Below are 14,046 nucleotides of genomic sequence, written 5' to 3'. Positions count from 1 at the left end.
CTTAGTGCTGGTCCATTTGCTTTGTTGATTATAATCCTGACTGTCAAAGAAGTGAAATGGCACCACTCTTCAGTACCTGCTTCCACAGTACTAGCTTTCACATTGTTCTTTGTTTCCTTGACAGGTAGAAACTGTTTCTGTTTCTCCTCATGAATACTGTATGTGTGCCACTGAGCAGCTCATGGTGACAGCTAAAATTCAGCAAGTGTCACCAAAGGACATTTTTCAAATGTGTTTCTTTGCCCTTTCTTCAAGTAGAACAGGTTAATAAGAATAAGGGCTACTTGCATTGTTCTGTGAGAATGAGATCTTCATTGTTTGAATAACTTTATGTTCTTGTTAAGTTTGGAGAGATGTCAGAAAAATGTGGTTTTCATTTTTTTCTAATCCATTTTACAGTTTGGTCTGTAAAATATTGTTAAAATGGAAATTGCTTTCTCGGGTTAAAAAAAATCTTGTTTTACACATTAATTTGTATTATTGTAAATTGCAGAGAGTGAGAAGTGTTCAGAAGAGAAGGGCACCACAGGATACCTGTGCCAAACTGCAGTGGGAAATGGGGAACAAGCATGGGGGAAAAGGGAAATTAAGAAAGTGTGTGAAAAGTACATGGTTAGTTTTCAAGGAATTGAAAGCTTGATTCATTATTTTAAATAGGGATTAGCAGATGTGCAATTTCAATATCCAGTCCTCTGAAGTACTGAGCACTAGAACTGGTCAAACAATTTCCAGGGAAATGCTTTTCCAATGGAAGGTTCTGATCCCACAGAATAGAAATGTTCCATGTGAATGTGTTGATTCTGTCAAAACTTTTAATGGACACCCGGCACCCCCGATGCCCCAACTCCTGTGGCAGCTGCCTCTCAGGGCTGCCCAACTGCCCAGGAAGCCAGAACCCTCGAGAATTGAACAGCACAGGGAGGCAGCTGCCTGGTGAGTCATGCAGCTGGAAGCAAGCTGACAATTTCCATTTTGGTTCACCCAAAAGGGAATTTTTTAGAATGTTTCTTCCAGTGAAAAAAATTCAATTTTTTGCTACTTCTTCCCAGTTTGGAATGAAATGTTTATCCAAAAAATCCAAATTTTCTGTGGGAAGGAAATACTATTTTCCAGGCAGTTCAACTGAGCACCTTCAAGTTCTACTAAACTTGACACCCTATAGAGACAGACACATCCTATAAAGTCAATTGGACTTAGGCTCCTAAGTCCCTGACGTCACTTCTGAAAAAGGTATTTAGTTAGCTAGGGCACTTAGGCTTTGCAATGCTGAGTAGAACAATGCCCAAATGCCTTTAAAAATCTGGACCCAAATGCGACCACTGTAGTGACGTCTTTCCAAGAAGTGGGTGGAATGATAACTCTGAAAGGCAGCAAGTATCAGAGGGGTAGCCGTGTTAGTCTGGTTCTGTAAAAGCAGCAAAGAATCCTGTGGCACCTTATAGACTAACAGACGTTTTGCAGCATGAGCTTTCGTGGGTGAATACCCACTTTGTCAGATGCAAGTAATGGAAATTTCCAGGGGCAGGTACATATAAGCAAGCAAAGAAGCAAGCTAGAGATAAGGAGGTTAGTTCAATCAGGGAGGATGAGGCCCTGTTCTAGCAGTTGAGGTGTGAAAACCAAGGGAGGAGAAACTGGTTCTGTAGTTGGCAAGCCATTCACAGTCTTTGTTTAATCCTGAGCTGATGGTGTCAAATTTGCAGATGAAACTGAAGCTCAGCAGTTTCTCTTTGAAGTCTGCTCCTAAAGTTTTTTTGCTGCAGGATGGCCACTTTAAGATCTGCTATTGTGTGGCCAGGGAGGTTGAAGTGTTCTCCTACAGGTTTTTGTATATTGCCATTCCTAATATCTGATTTGTGTCCATTTATCCTTTTCCTTAGAGACTGTCCAGTTTGGCCGATGTACATAGCAGAGGGGCATTGCTGGCATATGATGGCATATATTACATTGGTGGACGTGCAGGTGAATGAACCGGTGATGGTGTGGCTGATCTGGTTAGGTCCTGTGATGGTGTTGCTGGTGTAGATATGTGGGCAGAGTTGGCATCGAGGTTTGTTGCATGGATTGGTTCCTGAGCTAGAGTTACTATGGTGTGGTGTGCAGTTGCTGGTGAGAATATGCTTCAGGTTGGCAGGTTGATGATGCGATGGAGGGGTTTTAGCTGGGGACTGTATGTGATGGCCAGTGGAGTCCTGTTGGTTTCTTTCTTGGGTTTGTCTTGCAGTAGGAGGCTTCTGGGTACACGTCTGGCTCTGTTGATCTGTTTCCTTATTTCCTCGTGTGGGTACTGTAGACTTGAGAATGCTTGGTGGAGATTTTCCAGGTGTTGGTCTCTGTCTGCGGGGTTAGAGCAGATACGGTTGTACCTCAGTGCTTGGCTGTAGACAATGGATCTTGTGGTGTGTCTGGGATGGAAGCTGGAGGCATGAAGGTAGGCATAGCGGTCAGTAGGTTTTCAGTATAGGATGGTGTTAATGTGACCATCACTTATTTGCACCGTGGTGTCTAGGAAGTGGACCTCCCGTGTAGATTGGTCCAGGCTGAGGTTGATGGAGGGGTGGAAGCTGTTGAAATCGTGGTGGAATTTTTCCAGAGTCTCCTTCCCATGGGTCCAGATGATGAAGATGTCATCAATGTAGCGTAGGTAGAGAAGGGGCGTGAGTGGACGGGAGCTGAGGAAGCATTGTTCCAGGTCGGCCATAAAAATATTGGCATATTGTGGGGCCATGCGGGTGCCCATAGCGGTGCCACTGATCTGGAGATATATATTGTCTAACCTTGTTATCTCTAGCTTGCTTCTTGCTTGCTTATATATATACCTGCCCCTGGAAATTTCCACTACTTGCATCCGACAAAGTGGGTATTCACCCACGAAAGCTCATGCTGCAAAACGTCTGTTAGTCTATAAGGTGCCACAGGATTCTTTGCCTCTGAAAGGTATGAATTGCCCAATTTTTCTTTATGGAGTGTTTATTCATATGCCCAGTTACAATAATTTAAATGTCAACATTGTTAACTAATTCATTTCTGTTCAAAGCAGGTAAGAAAAGAAAGGAAAGATCATATTATGAGATTGTGCACAACCTACTGTGAGGGCTGGCTGGTGTCCACTGAAAAAATACATCCTGTTAGAAAATGTGTCAATCAACTAACACAGGGATCGGCAACCTTTGGCACGCGGCCCATCAGGAAAATCTGCTGGCAGGCCAGGGTGGTTTGTTTACCTGCAGCGTCCACAGGTTCCGCTGATAGCAGCTCCCACTGGCTGTGGTTCGCCATTCCAGGCCAATGGGGGCTGCGGGAAGTGACGCAGGCTCAGGGATGTGCTCGCCGCTGAACATGTTAGCTGCTCATGGATAAACCATGGGGGGATTTTTTGAGACATTTGGTGGGGCTTGATTTGTGGGTGGAGGTTGGAGGAGAGCTACTATATTTTCCCCACCTTATGTTAGATGTCTCCAGGTGGTGCTTTTACATATATTCTTCCAAGCTCTCTTTCTTAGCATGTGAGCAAATGCTCAGTCTTGAGAAGACATGCTATGTGTTGTTACTTTTAGTCATGAAAGGTTCTGGGTAGAGGGAACCATGTAAGAAACATAAGAGTCTTACTTGGTTTCTGACTAGTGTAAATTCTTAAGGAAGAGTTGCTGCCTGCTGGATGAGCTTTCTAAGCAAAAAAAGGATTTCCTGCATGCTGTTTGTGACCATCTCCATTCCAGAGCTCAGACATTTGCTATTGCTCAGGAAACGGGAAACTATATCAGACAGATTATTACTAATACTAATTTTTTGCTATAAAAGTAGATTTAATTGCCCTATACTCAGTTTTTAGCCTTGACACTCTGAAGGGAAGGACTAACATGGTTACTTTTCTGATAGGTTTCAAGTAAGACCATACTAATGCCACTTGGCTTCCCTTTGCCCATTTTTTGTAAGGAGAGGGGCTAACTTTGTTTTTAAAGGTTTTATATATGATCTACCATTGAACAATACATAATAATTATTATTTTACAAACCACAGATGGGATCCTGGCATTCAGCACCTTTTTATTTTCGATTAGCCCTTCATATGAAAGGGATAAATATTGTTATGGGCTTCCTCCTCCCCAATAGCTTAGTTAACTGTGGGTGTGGTTTAGAGAGAGCAGGAGGAATACGATTGAACCAAAATGTTCTTTTAGAGGGTTGTGCCACATATTGCCGGCTATGGGGAGGCAGACACTGCTGTGTGAGGACTGTGACAGCATTAAAGTGTGTTGGATATTTTAGACCAGTGTTTCTCAATGATCAGTTCATGCACTGGCACCAGTCGCTGAGCTTTCCCTGACACAGTTTAAGAAGGTAGCAAGATAGTCTCTGGTATCAAAAAGGTTGAGAAACTCTGTCTTAGACAATGTGGTGTTGCAGTCTCCATTCACTTACCCTGATGCTATAATATTAAGTCGGAAACTCCTAGTGGTGGCCCTCAGATATAGCTCTGAGTACTTTCCACAGAACATGTAGGGCTTTTGAATGCAACCCAGTTAGCCACATTCATTCTAGGTATAACTTAATTAAAGACCTCTAAGGATGGATTTGGCACAATGGGTTTAGAAGACAGTTATCCCTGCTTCCATGACCAGTGCTTCTGATACTACTTGGTAAGCCAGCTCTGTTACCTCTCCTGGCAGTGGGATGTCAGCAGCTACCATGAATTCCATAGTTGTTATACTTTTGTCATTAGAGTATCGTGATGTGACAGCCCCATCTCCGTTCCTCAAATCCTATAGTGTCATTAAGTGTGTCCCCTATAGAGTTACTGCATTCCACTTCTTCCTTAGCCCAACTGATCCTGAGGCATAAATATAAGGAGAGACAAGGGACACCTCCCAACTTTCAGCCTTGGCAGACGACAACATGTAACCCACCACCTTTTGGCGGGCTGAAGAGAAGAAGGAGGAGAATCATCAGAGTGGAGGATGAAGATAGTCTGAGGCTGCTTTCAGCAGCAGTGCTCAGGCTTGTGTCCCTTGGCGCTCTACCTGCTGCTAACAGACAGACAGACAGGGGAGTGAAAGTGTGATATGGGTTCAGAGGCAGATGGGGATTTGAGGGTAGAGAAGTCTTCAGAGAGGGGGCTTGCTGGAGACAATGAAGGAGTTGTGGGAAGTAGAAGAACTGGGTGATGTCACATGGTGAAGTCTGGGTGGGGAAGGAAAATAGGGGCATTTAAAGACAGGGTGAAACTTGCCATTATGTTTTCCTGAAGGCAGCCAGGGAGAAAGTAACTTGTATTTGAATCTTTTTCTGGTCAGTGACAGGAGGTGGTCTTGCAGTCTCTGTCCTCCACAACTTTTGGTTCAGATATACTCCACTGCCAGTTGAACTTGACAGTTGTTGGCAACCAGTAAAATCTGTGTATGGTGCGCTGCAGCTACAGTAATAGAATCCATCAGTCAAAGCCTTATCACCTATTATTTAGATGGACTACTTGGCTTCATATCAGAGCTACTTATAAATGGGCACTGCAGCCTATGAGTCTTAAAGATTTTAATTAGTTCTAAGCTAGACAATCATCATATTCCCTAAGAACGCAGTCATCATTTTCTTTTGCTGAGTGTTTCTTTCTTTTTCCTATGGTATCACCTGTGCAAAACTTCGTAATTAAAATATTAACATTGGGGAACTAAAGAATTCAAAGAAACTATATAATATGGCTTCATTATACATTGCTCAGCATTAATTCTCTGAAATCTAGGCATATCAGGTACACAGAAATGTTGTGAATTTGTTCATAAGAGATTTAAGACACCCAGTGAAATAGTTTGGCCACCCCTTTTCTCCCTTCAATTACAACTGGGATTTTAAATACTACACATGCACGCGCACACACCTATTCACGAGTATACATCCCCACACAAATATCTCTATGCCACATATTATATTATATACAAACACACATGAGTTTATACAAGTAGATTTATACATATTATGGATTTAATCCTGATCTGTTTGAAGGCAATGGCAAAACTTCCACTGAATTCAACTGGGCCAGGATTTCACTCTGCATGTGTGTGCATAATGTTCATATATATAATGTACATCCATCCATAAGTGGATGTGCATATGTGTGTGTATCTGCGTCTAATGTAAGCCTGTATGAGACCAGCCATAAATAGTTTTGTTATTTTGTCACATCAGATGAAAATAGTACTTTGAATCTTCACTGGAGATACTATTTTAAGCACATTTTTATTATCTCCTGTTGCACATTGCCTTCAGCAGGAGCACAGGAATGTAGTAAGAAGAAAGGCAGTTGCTCTGTACATATTTAATCCTTTCCCTTTTACTCCTTTCACACAGCGACTGAAAGATTTAAAACAAAGGGAATTTGCTCGAAATGTGGCTTCAAAGTCATGGAAAGATGAGAAGAAACAGGAAAAAGCACTCAAGCGGCTCCACCAGCTTGCCGAATTACGGAAGCAGTCTGAATGGCAAGTATTTGAAATTTATGTTACGTTTTAACACTCCCTTTCCTCATTCCCAGAAGAAATCTCTAACTTTTATTCCTGCTTTCTATAATGTACAGAGATCACATATACTGTAACCCATTTTTAGTTTTCACGGACTCCAAATATTCCTGTTCTGAAAACCATAAAATTGAAAGTCCTTGAATTAATTACTTGGCATCTGAAGGTTTTGTGTTTTTCTCCCCTGTAGCCTGTTAATCTAATCTCCTCTGAATTGTGTGATTTGAAGATGATTTTACAATATCAGCATTTTATCTTATTAAAATTGACCTGAATAGACGAGTATAACTCTTAGTAGTTTGTAGAGAGTGAAAGGAAAAGGTTAAACAGACCTTAATGTCTCTGTGTTGAGTCTGCAGATCCCTTCATTACTTTTAGTAGACTTAGGCTATTCAGGTAGTTTCTCCCTAGAGTAAATGACAGTTTCATTGTGTGAATGAAAAACAGATGTAATTAGCTCAGTTAAATTTACCCAGTACTGTAGTTAAACTGATGATAATAATACAGGTACAGTACAATGTTTATACTAATAAACCTTTAAGTTTGACAAATCTCTTTTTTGTTTAATGACACTTACATACACTAAATGCTTCAGCAGAGCAGGCTGTTACCAGACCTTCAATTGATGTTAATCTGTGACCATAATGGATTAATTGAACTGTCATTCTTATGTTAAAAACAAACCAAGATTTCAGTACAGTGGAAATAATAACATTCATGGTGTACTATACAATGATTTCAGGCCAATGCAATCTTTTTGTGGTAAAAGGTTGAGGTTGTCACTTAGCACAATGCATTAGGGCTGACCAGAAAAAAAAATAATTCTGTTTCATGAAAAACTTCAGGGTTTCAGAATCTGTTTTCTGTCTGATGGAGAACAATTTTCCTCATGAAAAAACATGAGTGCAAGAGCCCACAATAACCAATACTCCAATAGGCAGGGCACTCACATGGGATATAGAAGATGCAGATTTCAGGTCCCTGCTCTGAACCAGGCTATGGCATCAGTCTCTCTCTTTCTTTGGCCCGTAAATATTCAATGACTTATACAAAGCGGAGCAGCTCCAACAGGAGAGTTTTAGGGTACATCTATATGTTGAGCAGGAGCTGTAATTTGCAGTTTGAGGTGATACACCCACTCTAGTTCTTATCAAACTCGAGTGTTAAAAAAATAATGTAGCTCCAGCGGCATGAGCACTGGGTCTAGCTGCCCAAGTATGTACCTCGTGTCTCAGATGGGATAGTGCACTAGGCAGCCTGCCCTTCCCACTGCTTGAGCCGCTGCAGCAACACTTCTATTTTTAACGTGCTAGCTCAATCAAAGCTAGAGTGTGTATGTCACCTCAGGCTGGACATGACACCTCCCCTCAATGCACAGACGTAAAGTGAGAGAGATTGACTCCATAGTCTGGTGGTTAGGGCATTAACGTGGGAACTGAGAGACCCGGCTCCAAATCAGGCTTCAATGAATGACCATTTCCCATCAAAAAAACATTTTGGTGAAAAAATTTCTGACCTGCTCTACTAAGAATGACTGCAGTGGAATAGTCTTCACGTAAAGGTGGGTTTTCATACAACTTAATTAAATGAAATACACTTACCCGTGAAAAGGCTTTTTATCCCCTTCTACATCAAAGGGATAAACTGTGTGCCGTCCCCAAACAGACTGATAAGATAGGGAGATAAGCCCAACGTTGGGCTGGGAAGGAACCAATACATTGGCTTTTAGAAACATCCTGCTACCCCTAACTCCTGATAGGGAGCAAAGAAAGGTAGTAGTTGCTATTTCTATCCACAGTGGCTGCAATAATGGGTGCAGAGAGTGGTAGGACAGTGCTGCATCGCTGCCCCCATGTTAGGAGCCGTATTGCCAGTTCTCGATTGATCTGGGAAAAGGGTAGCCATAAACAGAGGTCCTGCTGTCACCAGAGTCACAACTAGTGCTTTGAAATGTATTGCAAGTTTCACAAGAGCTGAGCTCCCTATGGGTCTAAGTGCTGGCTGACTCAAAGTTACTACTAACACATGCATGGATACATATTGATACACCAGCATCAGTAGGCACCTCTGTTCTGACCAGAACAGCACCCGGAAAAGAACACCGCCACTCACTGCACCCCTAAGAGATTATTCTTGCATGACACACAAATAAATGGCATGGGGACGGCATAGGAGCTCCCATTGCTAAATGAGGGGCATATGCATACACAGCCCTGGAACATGCCTCTGATGCTAACCCAGAATTTTCCTTTTTGGCTCCCACTGCCGAAGGCCTGCAGAGCCACCTCTCTGTGGGTTTTAAGTGGCATGAGAAGCAAAGCAAATCAATGGACTCCCCACACTCTCCCTCTACTCATACTTTTAGACACAGGTAGAATTTTTACCTGTACTGAGTTAAAATATTTTCCAGTTTCATTCAAACTTTGATTTCATGTCAAAATGCTTGGCAGGGATGTATTATGTACTACACTCCATTGATTGCAAGAACAGATATTTGTCTAGTAAAACTCATTTTTAAAGCATAAGTAAAGAGACCATTAATCCAGTGATCATATATGTCTGATCTTGAATGCAAAACAATGCAGAGCAGTCATTCTTGTTCCCAGTTGGTCACTTCTTAGAAGGACAGACTGCTAGAGTTCTGTGTCAAAGCTACATTAGAATATCTTGAACTGAAAAGAAATATCCAGGAAGGTAAACTATACATTTAAATCTAAAAGGTTTGGGGAAAGGGGGGAAAAAAGGGTATACAAGGGAGTCAAATACAGGAGGAGGAGATGTGAAAATGACAGCCAGATACTGGTGGGTACTGAGACTAGTCTCAATCAACGCACATTTGTAATTGCCATTACCATTAATGGAAGTTGGCTGCATGCACCCAGGAGAGAACACATGTCCTTTTGTATCAAAAAGTGAGGGGGAAGGGCTATAAAACAAATAAGATAATTTATAGAAAGGAAGTTAATGCAAAATACTAAAGTCTTATGGTAGCTTGGATGTGTTTTTTAATACTTAATGTCTCTTTGAATGTTTCACAAAAGAATTGTATTATAGAATAAAGTCCTTTATATTACAAAGGAAAGAAAAAGAAGAGAGCATAAAAACGTTAGCTCTGAAAGAATCACACTGAGTAATATACCTGAGAAAAATCCCTTTTCTCACTTAGGGCCCAATTCTGCAGTTCTTCCATGTACAAATCTCCCTTTTGTTGGAGTTTTGCATGTGGCACTTCACAATTAGAAACAAAGTCCCTATGAAAAGCTGACCTAAATCATCACGGGCCAGAGGCTGATCTCAGCTGCACTGGTATAAATATATAGTAACCCTACTAAAGCCAATAGAGTTTGCTCTGGATGTACAAAATGTGGCTATGTGCTCAGTTAAAATCGTGTCAGTTACTGAGAATAAAGACTTTCTTGCTTTTTGAGAGGTGGCCTAGGCCGGGGTGAATTGCATTTATAGGATATAGAAACAATCTAATAGCTTTCACTTTCAACAGCATTAATGACCCCTCTTTCAACAGACTGATCATGAGAAATGTTAATAATTTCTTATTTCAATTATTTCATTAATCCATTCATTTTATTTCTTTATTTATAGCATCACAGGCAGCAGACCAGTGTTTAAAGCTCCCAGGCTGGTGGTGGAAAAGCAACAACTGCAAGAAGGAATTTTCATCGATAAAAATGGCAGAATCACAGCAGGTACCAAGAGTGTGGTTCTGTGTGAAGGACAAAGTTGCTCTAGAGGCATGTTAGAGAAACAACAGGTGCTTACACTAAGCAGGCACCAATCACATACTGAGAGACCCTGTTCGCTTGGAAATCAAGCCTCACAAGCATTCTCAGATGGCACCAATATTAGTCACAGGACAGGAGTTTCTTTTTCTTTCTCTAAAAAAGCCCAATTAAAGTTAGAGTCATCAGCATCAGTTTTCAGTGAGAACACTGAAGAAGCATATGATGGTAGTGAATCACCTGACCATAAAACAAAACAAACTCTTGAGGGCTGTCAGTCTTGCACAGTTTTGCGTGGGGATACAAAAGCAAGTGTGGATAGAGGATTAAATATCCCACAAGGTCAAATGGATATCATTGCATCAAGCAATACAACAGCAAAAACTAAAACAGTAAAAGAAAATGAGAAAAACAGCAATAAAGAGTTAGAAGAAATTGTCAGCGCTCATCCTTCATTCTGCAAAACCAAAATGCAGCTTTCAAATTTTGATTTTACTGGTTCGATCAGAGAAACAGAACAAGAAGGTGAGTTGAATGAGACTGAGAAATTGTTGGAAACTCTCATTTCACCTCCAAGCCAAACTACCAATCTTTGTACCCAGCAGAACCCTTACAAGCACAGTGATACCATGCTAAGTGACCTCTTAACAGAGTTCCCACCACAACACCCAGCTGAGCAGGGATATGCAAGTGAGCTGCATTACAATCCCAAGGTGGTCAAGACAGAGACATTTTTTGAGAGTTCAGGAACTGTGAATGGAAACACAGAAATGCTACCAAGTGAGACATTGGTTAATGAGATGAAGCCCAAAATACTGCCGTTTCTTCATGTACTGAGCAAAGATGGCAGCACTGCCCTTCAGTGGCCCACAGAACTTCTTTTGTTTACAAAAACTGCACCCTGTATCTCCTATGGCTGTAATCCATTATATTTTGACTTTCGACTTTCTCTAAACCATAGAGATCGTAAAGATCATGAAACAAACACAGAAAGGTGTAGTGAGCCCCCTACAAATATGAATGCAGATGAAAATGAAGCCTCAGGTTTAATAGAAGACAAGCAGATGTCAATGGAACAAGATAATCAGTCACTGAAACCAAAGAAGATGAAAGGTTCCAAAACCCATAACAAGGCCCAGCAAAAAGCTGATTCAGACACAGAGAAAGAAATGAATGGAAGTGGTCAAAAGTACATTTCACATTATTTGAATGAAAACATACCCAAAGTGCCTGCTTTCCTTGATGTCTCACAAAAGGATTATCCAAGAGAAAGAAGTCTCCATGCCAGAACACCTAGGAGATCTTTAAAGCACCATTTGCATAGCTGTGAAAGAAGAACACACAGTGGTGGAAATGAAAGCATTTCCTTTTTGCCTTGTGTGTCTAGGACTAAAAAGCATAAAACTGCAAAATGTGATTTAAGTTATTCTGAAGAAATACATGAAAACCAAAACAACTGCAAATCCATTCAAAACTGGCCTGGATGCAGCAGTGATGTAAGTGACAGTGGAAAAGATTCTATTGGAAGTTTCCTTAGTTATAAATCAAGTTCTCAAAGCAGGTATTCAGCAAATGAAGGGTGTGGAGGTTATACAAGATACTGGAGATTCTCATCCTCCCAAAAGTCATCCTCTGACAGACATTCTAGCTATTCTGACACTTCCATTAGCAGTACACCTAGCTATGTAAGTAGCTCCTCTAGCCACAGATCAAGCGATCACAGTAGAAGTCACTTGCTCTTTTGTTGTAAAAGAAAAAACAAGACAGTTGAAAGGCACAAACGTAAACACAGAAAGCACAACTGTATTTCCTCTTCTGATGATGCAGATGAGGATTACCTTTTCTACAGTAAAAGTCAAAGAACTAGAAACTGTACACAGGGGGATGCAATTAAATATCAAAGACATTCAAGACGTAGAGATTTACACCATAGAGACAGATCAAAGCAAAGCAGAAATACACACCGACATTCTGGCAGAAAATACAGCAGAAATAGAAGATACCACAGCTCCAAAAGTTCTTCCACCAGACATTCAAGAAGCAGTGGAAGATCATCTAGTTGCAGAAGATCAACAGCCAGTAGTTCAGGATCCTTCTCAAAAGAAACAGTATATTATTTGAACAAAAGCAAGGAAGAGACAGAAGGCTGTTATAGCACCGAACCAGGAAAAACAGAATCTACACATTTTGACTCACAGAATGTGAATTGTCAGTCAAAAAAATGTCATGTTGGCTCTTCCGAAAACTCAGCAAAAGACACAGTGGGAGACAGAACATCATTGACAGCCAGGCTACTTTTAGAAAGAGTGCAATCCAAGAAAAACCAAGAACAAGCACACAGTTCAGAGGGATTTTCAAACTATTGTGTGATGGAATTGGAGGATCACTCACAAAGTCACTTTGCTAGTAAATTTCCATCATCGGTAGGTGACATAGCAATATTACCTATGCCTGAAAAAGCCCTAAATATAAGTAAAAAAGTTTTAACAAATGATGAAACCAGTTCATTAGAAAGCAGTGCAAAGAAAGACAATTTTGAAGCTTCACAGACAAATAATGTTACTCGTACAACAGGCACTAATTATGATAATTGTCTTTTTAAAGACATAATTCAAATAGGAATAGGCTATCAGGCTCCCAGCATAAAAAGGAACACAGCAATAAAGGAACAATCAAATCTCTTAATTAGTGAAGTACAACCTTTTATGCAAAGCTGTGACCCGGTACCAAATGATTTCCCTGGTGCTTTTCCTTCTAATAGATATTCTGTTGTTAATTCAGCAGAGACCAAAGAAGAAGTACATGATGTAAGCATGAACTTGCATCAAGTGGAAGGGAATGTAAACACTTATTGTGACAGTGCTATGCATAAGTGTGATGAAACAGAAAATGAGCTAGAAATGTACAGGAAATCCATCTCCCCTCCTTTAACTCAACAGCCTATCACATTTTCCCCTGATGAAATAGACAAGTACAGGTTACTTCAGCTGCAAGCCCAGCAGCATATGCAGAGACAACTCCTGGCAAAGCACCTTAAAGTTTTGCCTGCCACCGGACCGTCTGCCTTCTCTGCAACACCAGCAGTTCATTCTGTTCCCAGTCAGCATCATGCTTCTGTCACCACAATCCACCATACCCTTCTGCAACGCTTTGCGGTCTCCACTTCTGTACATCCCCATAGCAGCCATCTTTCCTTGACCAACATGCACCCACTCTCTGAATCATATTTCACTCCCATAACACTTTCCCCGTTAGCTCCAACCATCATTCCTTCCCACCCTACTCTACTGACAGGACGCCCACTGCATTTGCTCTCCACCACACCCATTCACCCTTCCTATCTGACCCTCCCATCATTGCCACATACTGCATTTATCCCTACTTTATTCACTCCACACCTGAATGCAGCTGCAGCTGCTGCCCTACATCTGAATCCTTTAATGCATCCATTGTTCCAAGGGCAAGATCTTCACCACCATTCTTGCTCTAGCTAGACCCAGCAGTTACCTGGACTGAGAGACATTTTCAAGGTTTCTAGTTATTTAAATTAGCAAAACTATTATTCCTTTGCTCCAAAAAGAAATTTGAAGAAAAACTGGTATTTCATAATCAGTCACACATCCAAAGGGAAGTACTAGGAGCACATCAGCAATATTTAAAAGTCAAGGAAAGTGACAGAATATGAATGTTGATTTAGTTTTCACACCACCAAGGGCCTGTCTTCACTACCGGGGTAAGTTGATCTAAGTTATGCTAGTCCAGCTACGTTATTCACGTATAACGTAGCTGGAGTCTATGTA

General features: G+C 41.1%; 1 protein-coding gene across 1 annotated transcript in view; it reads left to right on the top strand.

The window, feature by feature from the left end:
- The window catches only part of ZNF804B (zinc finger protein 804B), a 376,092-nt gene extending 362,352 nt beyond the window's left edge, over positions 1–13,740 (top strand). The window contains exons 3-4 of the mRNA XM_045003184.1: positions 6,343–6,473; positions 10,110–13,740. Coding sequence (XP_044859119.1) covers positions 6,343–6,473; positions 10,110–13,740 — 3,762 coding nt within the window. The remainder of the gene's footprint in view (positions 1–6,342; positions 6,474–10,109) is intronic.
- Positions 13,741–14,046: the final 306 nt, after the last annotated feature.

Source organism: Mauremys mutica, chromosome 2 (assembly GCF_020497125.1).
Source record: "Mauremys mutica isolate MM-2020 ecotype Southern chromosome 2, ASM2049712v1, whole genome shotgun sequence".
NCBI lineage: Eukaryota > Metazoa > Chordata > Testudines > Geoemydidae > Mauremys > Mauremys mutica.
Note: the sequence above shows the minus strand (reverse complement) of the source record. Positions and strands in the feature narration are given on the sequence as shown.